The following is an 11,584-nucleotide window of genomic DNA, read 5'->3' as shown; positions in this document are numbered from 1 at the left end:
GAAAGCCGTTTCCGGTAATGTTCTGGCTGTTTTTCGCTAACTTCCCTTGCCTGGTTTTCCAAACGATCGGCCCGTTACGTCTTGCGCCCACTTGAGGCGCACTGGCACGAGCACTTGTTCGTTGCTCGCGAGCAAGCGGCCGTTGAAAACGAGCATTGTGGGAATTGTAGTTTTATGCAAAGTTTTTAGCAACCGGCTAACTACCAACTTCTCAACGGCTGTTCCTGACTACTGTCGCCTACAACTTCAGAATGCAAAACGGGCTGTGTATAGATGGCGGAGAGCAATGACTGAGGAGTTTGATGAAGATGTGGTATTTGAGGTTTGTATTACAGCCGCAGTTTTTTAAAAATCGAAACTTACGGATGCTTTGTCATACCTCCCGAGTTCTGAGGTGTCGTAGACGGTGGGTTCCCGATTCAATAACGGCAGCTAGCTTACACAGCTAGCTTAGCAAGCTAGTGGGAATGCTATCTTCACATCAGCATCTGTTTGCCCTGTTGCCATGCCTTGACAATCCAAAACTAATCCATATATTTGGCTGGATGCTAACTGCTTCTGCCAAGGAGCTTTGGTGGTCATGAGAGAGAGCTGAGCTGTACCAGTGTGCGCATTGTTGTAGGTGTTTCATCATTACTAGTCTGGTAGTTAGAGGTGGGGTGGGGATGACCAGATCCAATGCGTCTGTTCTGGAGGAAAAAAAAACATTGACACACACACACACACACACACCCGCATCTACGTCTGGATGGTGACAGTATGAGCTGCGACATCGTGTGACAATGCATGTGAGTAGCATTTAATTGTGTGCTATCTCGGCATATAGCATGTTATGATGGGTTAATTACAATGAACTGAGATGCTCCTGTGCAGCTGTGCACCAAGACACAGCAGCAGAGATGCTAGGTCTCCCCAGCAGCTGGAGGAGAACTGGGTCAGACATCTTTGGGACACATTCTAGTATGGGATGTTTTTCCTCCTCTCTGCTTATTTCATGATTCGGAGCTTTCTTTGTTCAGGGTAAGAAACAGCAACGCCTGTATTTATCCCTTTATGAATAGTTAGCATTATTACACGATGGTTTGAAAGACAGTCCTGGCATCTGTTTGAGTGGCTTAGGTTTTACAGCATTTTTCCCAGAGCAGAACAAGTAAGCTGCATATAGGAGAGATGTGGGTGGTGTCTTAACTTCATCTGATGAATCCTGAGGGAAAGTAGACTGGCTTGACAAATCAGTTCCCTCACTTATTAGAATCAAGACACCATTGGATTTACACTGGTGTAAAAACTAGGACAAAATCAGTTTAACCCGCATTAGCCTGATGACCTAATCACCACATTTTCTTTTTCCTATACTTCTAACTGGCACTATTTTACGTCTCTTGCCCTTCTCCCCCCTTCTCATCCATCATTCCTCAACTACTTCTCAATCTGTCTCTCTTTCTCTTTGCAGAACTCTCCTCTTTTCCAGTACCTGCATGATCTAGGGCACACAGACTTTGAGGCATGTCCAACTGCATCACAGGAGGACGAATATGGCGGACAAGAGGGAGACCTCACCTCTCCCGACGAAGATCCACGTAAAACAGTGAGTTCCTCCCATCCTCGACACAAACATCACACGTGCCTTTCTTCTCGAACACCGTTCCCTCTTAAATATCTTAAAATATGAACCATCAATCTAATTTAATCTCTGGTATCATACAGTTAACTTTATTGTCCTCAAAGGAGAAGTATACCTTGCAGAGCCAAGTGAAACACAGAAAGCACATAGATTTGAACATAAACCATAATTAAATGCATATAGATGCAAATGCTGACTTTTTATAGACCAAACAATCGAGAAATTAAGTCACATCACTATTCAAACAATGTCCCGAGGCAATGTGTGTCTGTCACTGTTTGATTTGTGCAGTCTGACAGAAAGTAATTAATTTGACTATTGACTCCAAACAGTGACACATGTTGGCACACAATCGCTCACAGACCGCTATGTGCACTGGTTTATCATATGCTTCCCCTCCATCAGACAAGACATGGCAACCAGGACTTGCTACACAGAGGTGCAGGTATTTTTCACTGCATGTTATTTACTCTGTAATCACACACAGCAGATGTTCCGATTTTAGAAGAGATAGTCCAAATGCGATTACTGCCGCTCTGCTCTCTCTCTCTCTGACGTTATTCCATCCTCTTACACATTGTGTGTGTTTTGTTGATATTACACTTGCTTTAATGGACCCGTGTGCACTTCAACTCTGCAATCAAAGGAACTTGTCAACTTTGAATAGCAATTGCATTGATGTAACCGTCGATGACGTAGCTTGAGTCGACCTGTGATTAATTCAGACCAGTAATATTTCCTGGGAAGCTCAGGATCACATGACTCTGCCTCTCTTCGTTCTCCTCCTCCTCTTACGACAGGAAACAGTTTTGTGTTTGTTTCGTTCAGGAACTTTCCGTTGGTGTCATGCTTCCTCTGGTGCGCTGTTGTTGTAAGGGGTTAAAGAGGATGAGGGATTTGGATGGGACAGGAAAGCTTTTGGGTCGTCCCTGTGTGACCAGTTTCCCGGAGCTCAGATAAAGTCGGAGCCGAGGCAAAACACCTTAACCACGTAGACAGACCGCAGTTTATCTTTCTCTACATAACCAGTAAAAGATCTGACTGAGCACAGCTTGCATACAACGTTAGTGGTATGTGCAATATGTGTGCATGTCCTTGACCTGAAACGGTGATCATTTTGGAGGTCATGTAAATACATTTGTATGTTTCTTCAATAACATAAAAAGGCGATTTATAAAAGTGTCAATATAAATGAATCATATTTGAGATGCTGCGACCACTTTAGTTTTGGACATAGCTTGGTTACTACGATCCTCCTGGTAGGTGGATTTTGTTTGGAGAGAGCCAAGTTGGCTGTTTCCAGTCTTTGTGCTAAACTAAAGTTCTCCTGGCGCTAGCTTTATACTAAATGGACAGATATGAGAATTGTGTCAATCCAACAGCTGTGTGTGCTCAATGTGTGTATTGTCTCACGTAGTAGCGATCAGTCCGGTGTCTGGAAGCTGGAGTGTTTTCTGTGTGTGCCAGCAGGAGAATACTGATGAGCAAGATATTATACAGTAGTGAGAGTGCAGACATCTGTACACGGTTTACATCATCTCTGGTGGTGTCGGGCAGGATTAGTCGCTTTGATGCTACAGAGAAGATGGAACAGTGGTTATGGTTTACTTTGAGGCTGATGACCAGTGTTGTGTGTGTCCTTAAACTCAGTCTCAAATCAGTAACCAATACTGCTGCGGCCTTTAGACTAATAACACGTGTGCTTTGCCCCCCAGAGAAGGGGTCAGCTAGCAGGCTGCCTGTCTGAATCAATAACCCCTGGAGCTCACGACAGGATGTTTTGATGCTGCGTTCTACACGATTCTCAGTTTTTTATCAAACATTTACCAAACAAAGGATCTTTCAAAATGAGTCTCATTTCTTAACCAAGCTTCTCACAGATCCCACGAAACACTTTAAGCAGATTAGTGAATTTGAGATCCTATTCATGATTAGGCATTGTGTGTGTGTGTGTGTGTGTGTGTGTGTGTGTGTGTGTGTGTGTGTGTGTGTGTGTGTGTGTGTGTGTGTGTGTGTGTGTGTGTGTGTGTGTGTGTGTGTGTGTGTGAGAACCAGTTTGAAAGGATAACAAGCTTGAGGTTTATTAATGCCGTAAATGTAATCATTCAGTTATAACACCAACTTCAACAAATGGTTATGTGGTTTCTGTGCTAAGGCAGAGCTATAGAAGCCTCGAGAGTGAGGGGTTTTACAAACACACATTGCACTTATTGTTGTTGCCTGAAAGAGATGGTCTCCTGGGATACTTCTTTTGACCGAGAGTGTGTGTGTGTGATTCCTGGAAAATAAATCCAAGCTCGAGGAAGCACACTAAAATGACAAAGACTTGCATGTGAATGATTTAGTATTTTAAAGTCGTAAATGAATTATATATATATAATCCACTTGAGATGTATCATCTCGTTTTCAAAGGGATCCCAAACAAATCAACAACAGACTAGGACACGATATGAGAAAACAAGCAACCAGCAAACTAAATAACAGCCTGAAACAAAAGCTTTTTCTTTTACCAACTTCCTTAGACACAAAGTGGAGCATAAAAAGGATCAGACCATCTGGAATGAACTGTATCACTGATCCACTGGGGCTGTACCTGGGCATAAAACAATGAAACGCCCTGCATAAAACTGGAATGGAGCCGTTACTTAACTGGCTAAATTATAACCTTTCCCCTGTGTGTGTGATTTGCAGGGAGGACGCTTGTGGAGACTGGCTGAAACGTTGTGGAGATGGAGTCCGATTCACCAGGCAGCTGCATCTCACAAGATGGGCCAGCAGCTGGTACGTGGAATTTAAAACAGAAAGGAATGCTGGCACTAAAAGGCATGTCTTCTTTTTTTAGAAGTTTGTATTTTCTTGTAGGACTGTGTGTTCGGCCAGTACTCGGTGAAGTGCATTCTGGACCAGGACGTGCTGCTGCAGGAGGATGTGGAGCTGATCGAGCTGTTAGACCCGAGTCTGCTCACCCTCAGCTCGTCTGCCTCTGGCTCATCCAGCCGAGCGAGCACCCTGCCCAGACCGAGCCTCATAGCCAGCCCCTCCCTCTGGTACATTGTTAAGACACAACAATATAATGCATTCCAGTAGAGCAGGGCAAACTGAAAGTGTGGTATTCTAGCGACCCTACGAAGAATACTTATTAAAGATTGTTTGTTACAGCTGTAGGTCTCAACAAACAAACAAACAACATAATATCTCAATATACTTAATCACAAGTCAGCTTTCTAATTATACAAAATACCCTTTGTTGACCAGAATGTATCCAATCTATTTGAAAAGAGTACCAACCACTACACCACTCGCTGAACTGAGTGATAACCTATGTTGTCTTCTGATGTCCCAGTGTGTAAATGTGTACATGTTCCTGGATTTGATTTAATTTTGCACTTTGGTCTCCTCCCTCAGGGACGTGGCGGGGATGGTCGGCCTGGCTGCGGTGCTGCTGGGTCTCTGCTCCGTGTCTGAGGGCCTGTGGTCGCTGGCCGCAGCCCCGTGGGGCCTGGCTCTGCTGGGCTGGCTGGGGCTGAGGGGGGTCACGCTGTGGAGACTGGGCCGCATGCAGAGAGCCGTCCACACGCGGGCCACGCAGCTCCAGACTCTCGTCCACAATAGTAAGACTCTGACCGGGCTGTCTCGCAAAGCCCTGCGCCTGGTGCAGGAGACGGAGGTCATCTCCAGAGGGTTCACCCTGTAAGTATGCTCGTTTTATGTCTACATATCACCCACACGATGTTCATGTACATTTCCTGTCATGTCTCCAACTGTCACTGTCAAACCTGCTCAGTTAATCCACTCTTTTGTCCGCGGTGTCTTAGTTACCTCCTCAGGTAATGTGTCTGTAGGTGTTTTATGATATTTATGTTAGCACTTGTTTTAGAACACTATTTGTTTATTATGCCGTGTCTATAAAAACACACCATAGTACTTCCATAACTAAGTCATTTAAAGGAATAGTGAGTTTGGTGAGAAGATCTTTACCATGTTCATGTCTGTACTTTGAATATGAAGCCAGCTGTTAGCTTAGCTTAGCATAAAGATGAGGAATGCGGTGAAACAGCTAGCCTGGCTCTGTCCAAAGTCCTACCAGCATGGTGTTCTTACACTTCTTGTACAATGTAATAGTATAACATGTTAATTAGTGAGCTTAAGAGGTGCTGCTAGGGGGAATTGGTTGCATTTGGACAGAGCCAGGCGAGCAGTTTGACCCCGTCTACAGTCTGTTTGCTGAGCTAAGACGACCGACAACAGCTGTAGTTTCATATTTAGTGCTTTGATCTTTTCAAGTATCTCCGGCTAAGAAAGCGGTTAAGCATATGTCCTAAAACTATAATAAACTTTATTTCAAAACACAGTTACAAATTGCTTTAAAGAACAAAATAAAATAGTTAACATAGTCAAGACAAAAACCTAAATAAAAGCGTAAGACCTGAATAATAACCGATTATAAAACAGGTCAACTGAAAGTGAGAGAAACGACACAAACTACTGATTTACTGGAGAAAAGCTTTCATGTGAAAGTTATCTTTGACAAGTGCTTTAAAAGAATAATATAAGTAAGTAAAATGTCAAACTATTCCTTTAATAGCATGTCATGTTGTCTTGTCCGTCACAACTGATTTTAACATCCTGTCCTGTGTAGTGCTCATTGTTTGTTGGTTTCATCTCATGTGTCGTCTTTAGTGATGTGCTGTTCAGTGTTGTGTGTGCCCTCTGCCTCTTTTGGACGTCTCCACAGTTGTATCACATTTCACTTGTCAAGTTTGCTCGACAGGGTGAGTGCAGCCGGCTCCTTTAGCAGGGCGGGACCGGGGGTGGTGCCACGAGGCCAGCAGCTGATCGGACTGAGGAAGGCTCTCTACCGGGCGCTCCGCACCGCCTTCAGAGCGTCACGTAGAGCTACATGCCACATGCTCAAGGCATATCCTTAACCACGAGAGAAAGACTTGATAACTCAAATAAGTGTGTCTTCATGCTGTTTTGACTTCTTTTGTATTGGCACTGACGGTAACTTGCCTGAAGTAGTTATTAATTTGGTTTGTAATCTTTTTACAAGACACAAATAGGTGCACACATTGTTTACATGGAAGTGCGATGTGTCCTTAACCCCTCCCAACGTTCCCTCTGAACTCTGAGATCGATAATGTGACCAATTACGTATCTGCGGTGCCTCTGAAGGAGCTGGGGCTCGGCCTGGGGGTTGAGCACCTGGGTGATGAGCAGGCCCAGGAGCTGACGGATGACTACAGCCTGCCTGCCCTGAAGGTAAAGACTGATGGAGCTGTTCCCCCCCCCATTATCAGGCTAAACTAAGATAAGACCAGATAAAACTAAGAAATGACCTTGGCTATAGGTGGATTATGAGACATTGGACACTCTGTAGTTGTTTTGGCCTGTTTGTAGTCACTTTGAGTCTCTTCCTGGTTGGTGCGTGTCTCTCTGAGGGACATTTAGTAAGTGGAGGACAGGAGGACCCTAATACTTTTGCCCCTGGACCTCTAGGCCCATTCAGAAATCCATTCATGGCATCGGCTTAGACATGGGAGGGGAAACTATCTTCTCATCTAACTCTCGACAAAAAAGGAAAGAAGCTTACACGTAATCCACTTAATCCACGTCTGCTGTAGATCCTGTAAGATCAGTATCTTGCAAACACACACAATTTACAGTTTCGTCACAAAGCCTGTCGAGTGTATTCATAAACTTCATCTTGACTCTTGAAGTTAAAGGACTGAAACGAGCAACAACTGACGGATAAAAAAGCCACAGAAAGTTGTTTTATGATGAAGGGCTTATTTGCATCAATGTTTGTTGCGTTGTCCTCCTGTAGATGCTGTTCCAGCTGTGGGTGGGACAAAGCTCTGAATGTTTCCGTCGACTGGCTCTTCTCCTGTCGCCCCAAAGAATAGAGGAGCTAGAAGAGGACGGACCCAATGGAGACACCGCCCCTCCTCCTCCTCCCCCGCTGCACCGCTCCATCATTGCAGTGACCGAGCCTCTCCATCACGCTCTGGCTAGCTGCCTCTGCGAAGTGCAGCGCAGCTTCGACTTCCACCGACACTTTGAGACGCAGCTGAGGACGACTGCAGGCTCAGGACAAGACGGGGAGAGCCCGGGAGAAATGCCGAGAGCTCAACACCCTGCACACCTCCATCCGAAGCCTGCAGCTGCACCTCAAGGCCCTGCTCAGCGAGTGAGACACACACACACACACACACACACACACACACACACTCCTGACTGCCTTCCTTCTACGCTTCTCATAAGAGGAGATGAGACTTTAATGATCCGTGTGGATTTAGTTTGTAAATGACAACTTACATGTTGACGCCCACTTCTGTCTGGATTTCACGTTTATGAAACTAATAAACTATGAAACTAATCTTAAGTCTAGTTTTAGCTTCTTTTGCACTCTGTTTCATCATGTAGTGATGTCTCACAGGAATCACCTGCTTTCAGTGTGTATTGTCAACACTTTCCATCTCGTCAGGATGATCATCCTGGAGGACGACCTGGAGAAACTGATGGTGTCCAAAGAACCGTCAGAATTAACATTCGAGGGCTACCAGGAACTCAGTGACCGTCTGCACCAGCTGCAGCCTCACATGCAGGCCGGCACCGGCTGCTGGGAGGACACCATCTGCCAGGTGGACCGCATGCTGAGACGGGTCAACGCCTGTCCAGGTGAGCCGGGTCCGACACTCTCATGGCTGTCCGTGACTCATCCTCAAGTAGTATATCACTTTCCACATTTACACAGGGCCTATATTTAGTGCAGACTACCTCCTTCCTTTACCATGACTACTGACAGTCGTGGAGGAAGTAGCTCCTAAAAGATGTGGCACCAGAAACGGACCGAGCAGGGCAGGCAGCACAGTGACCCAGCTGCAATACAAAGTTGTTGAGCTCATCTGTTTTTTACTGCAACAACTATCTCTGCAGGTAATGCTCAGGGTCCGGAGCAGTGTGGTCCCCCTGTGCAGGAGATTCCTGCTCCTCCTCCATCCTACCCGTTGATCCTGGACAGAGACCCTGTCCCAGAAGAGCTGGTAAGAAGAAATGTTCCCCTTCCACCTTGCATTGCGTGCCTCTAGTTACACCTAATTTACACCAACATTCCCTCTCCACAAACCAGATGTATGTCCCTAGTACACTGACATTAAACAACTCGTCGTTCTCCTTCCTGATCTGTTTCTCTGTTGTCAACCTCCAGGAATGGGAGGCCTACGTGTCCGAGTCAGACTCTGACGGTGAAGCCAGAGAGTCTTGGTCCGACATCTTGTCACCGGAGGAACGGGAGCGGCAGCGCCGGGAGAGGGAGGAGTCCCGCCGCGTCCTGTCGGAGCTCAAAGCTGTGCTGGGCTTCCGCGCGTCGGAGGGGGAGAGGATGAAGAGGAAGCAGCTGCTCTTCAACGACCAAGGTCTGCACTGACCCGTGTCACCTCTCTGCTGTGATTAGAGAGATGAGGACATGACGGTTTGGCTGGTGGGGAGTTTGTGTGGTCAAACTACACAAAAACACATTAGATGCAAAAGTTAAATCAAAGCAACTAAAATGATTAGAACAAAATAAAGCATTTGATACGCCCAAGATACATATATCACATTTCCTTCTTTGATTTTGCCTTTATTACTAAATGAAGACACTGATTGTGAATGTTCACCCCCCTCCCAGTTCAACCCTAAATGATATATTTCTTCTTCCTTCTTGCAGCGGCTGTGACGCCTTCAGCTCACAGTGAGAGTTTAGATCCTGCCACAAAGCCGTCAGACGCTCCGACTTCTCTGGGATCTGTAGAAAGTGGCGATGAAGAAGAAGAGGGAAACCACTTTTCAGAGTGCTCTGCAGGAAACGAAGGGCAGGAAAGGGAGGAAGGCGAAGGTAGAGACGGCAGGGTGACGCCTGACCCCTCCGCAGAGCTGTTGACGGAGTTCAGCTGTGGTTTGGAGAAGGAAGGGGATTTGGGAGGAACTTCAGTGTGCGCCAGAGGAGGAGGAGGAGATTCTGAGCTGCACCAATACGACGGCGTCCTGGAGGAAGGGGAGGGTCAAAATGGACTGGACTGCTTCCTGAACCCTAAAGTCCCCGCTGTCTCTGTGATGGACAGACTGACGGAGCTCCACGGCTCGGAGGCTCTCAGCTTCAGCTCCGCCCTCGCCGCTCAGGTGGCGGCACGCTCGCAGTCGCTCATCGCCATGGAGGAGCAGACGTTCGGAGACGACGATGAGGAGGATGATGAAGAGGAGAGCGACAGACGAACCCCTGAGAAGGACTTGAATTAAAAACCCCGCTGCTTTAACTAAGCACTGAGCAGAGACTGTATTTATGTCTGATTGTCTTTTATCGATGGGTCTGTGTTACGTCTACTGTTTCTGGTGTGGAGGCATTTCAAATGTACCCCCATCCGTCCATTTTACTGTACGTTACCCACAATCCTTATTGCTCTTTCGCTGTTAAAACTCAGGTACCAGAACCACTAAATACAAAATATGACCTTACAGTGTTGAGGTGAGAAGACCAGAATGTCAAGAGTTTACTCGGTGACATCTTCAGTAGGTGTGGAAACAAAGATTGTAGGAAACAAGTGATACGATCCATACATAAAGAAACGTGTGAGTTCTTTGAGAGGAAAATGGTTTTAATTGCAGTTTTCAAAGCACTCCAATCTGAGTTACTGTGAGGAAGGAGTTGAAGGTTGGACAGCAATATCCCTGAGACACAGTGGTACGTCTCTTTGTTCAGACGGAACGCAAAGTTAGATCAAATATTTAGCCAAAGGAGCTGTCTGCGTTTCATCTTGAATGACTGAATCCAAGCTCATCTCGGTGCTTTATGAAACGTACGGAGACCAGAGCGACGAGGAGGAAGACGGGATGGAAATAATAAAAAAGAACCCGAGTTTCGGGCGAGTTCAGAAGAAAGATACCCGGTTACAACTCCTGAATTCAACTGAACCTAAATATTGCCAACAAAATGTAGTTATGGTATTAAAAGTGAAAAATGCTCTAAAAACAAACCAACTTTTAAAGGCTCAGCATTTGATTTAAAGTACTTTCCACCACTGCAGGTATGTTGAACAGTCCAGAAGTTCACAAACCACGTGAGGCGTACATTGGCTTCCCTTTCTATCCGGACACGCCAAGAGCGTTTATTTATTATGCTATAAATAAACCGATATTAAAGTGTACTATACAACAAATTGTTTATTGAATAAAGGAAATTATTCCCAACATTATTATTCTTTATTGAACATTGACCTGAACACACAAAAGAACGATAGTTACATTTTATTGTGCAGTTTTCTACCGATGCTCTTTCAACTTACTCGCAGTGTCTTTCACGATGTGTTGATCGACTGAACTGTGAGCTGCTGTGAGGTTTAAAATCAAATACCTGCACGGGTATAGTAATACAACATTGAGGTTGATTTTCTCTTATGTGAGTGCAATCTATAACTTTATGTTTTATATGTTGCTATAAGAGTCTGACAGCCCTGGTGTATACCCCCACCCCTCCCCTTCCTAGTCTTCCTTGTCACCATGTCTGCCTTGTCCTGACCCTTCCTTCACCCTCTCTCTCTCTGGGTGAGGTCTGCCCCCTCCTGCATTTTCCAACGTGAAATAAAATACCATTCTGAAAGTGTTCAATATATCCTCAAGTCTTTTCTGACGCTCATGTTTCAGAGGCTCTCACGGTTCGTGGTAGAGAAACGGGTTTGGTGAGTTACTTGATATGTTTTTGTGGGACTTTGCATTTGTCTCACCCACAACAGCTGCTGCTCCACTTTAAAGCCGTTCCTGCCTTTGAGGACTTACCCACAGACCTGATGTAGTAGACTAAAGACTGTCTTGGGATTTATCACACTTAAGGGAAACACCATATTTCAGTAACTCTACCTCTGACATTTAAGTTTGGCATTAAATACATCAGACTCTCACTATAGCTGCCCATACTGAAAATGT

At 45.5% G+C, this 11,584-nt stretch overlaps 1 protein-coding gene across 1 annotated transcript; it reads left to right on the top strand.

The window, feature by feature from the left end:
• Nucleotides 1-99: 99 nt before the first annotated feature.
• Nucleotides 100-11,273, top strand: vezt (vezatin, adherens junctions transmembrane protein). The gene is given in 13 exon segments (XM_029461543.1): nt 100-322; nt 1,454-1,588; nt 4,316-4,405; nt 4,487-4,671; nt 5,030-5,314; nt 6,396-6,542; nt 6,739-6,886; nt 7,452-7,706; nt 7,708-7,814; nt 8,112-8,305; nt 8,564-8,670; nt 8,835-9,042; nt 9,336-11,273. Coding segments are annotated over 13 exon segments (2,466 nt in total). The 5' UTR covers nt 100-286; the 3' UTR covers nt 9,905-11,273.
• Nucleotides 11,274-11,584: the final 311 nt, after the last annotated feature.

Source organism: Cottoperca gobio, chromosome 23 (assembly GCF_900634415.1).
Source record: "Cottoperca gobio chromosome 23, fCotGob3.1, whole genome shotgun sequence".
Lineage (NCBI taxonomy): Eukaryota > Metazoa > Chordata > Actinopteri > Perciformes > Bovichtidae > Cottoperca > Cottoperca gobio.
This window is presented reverse-complemented; position numbering and strand designations above follow the sequence as displayed.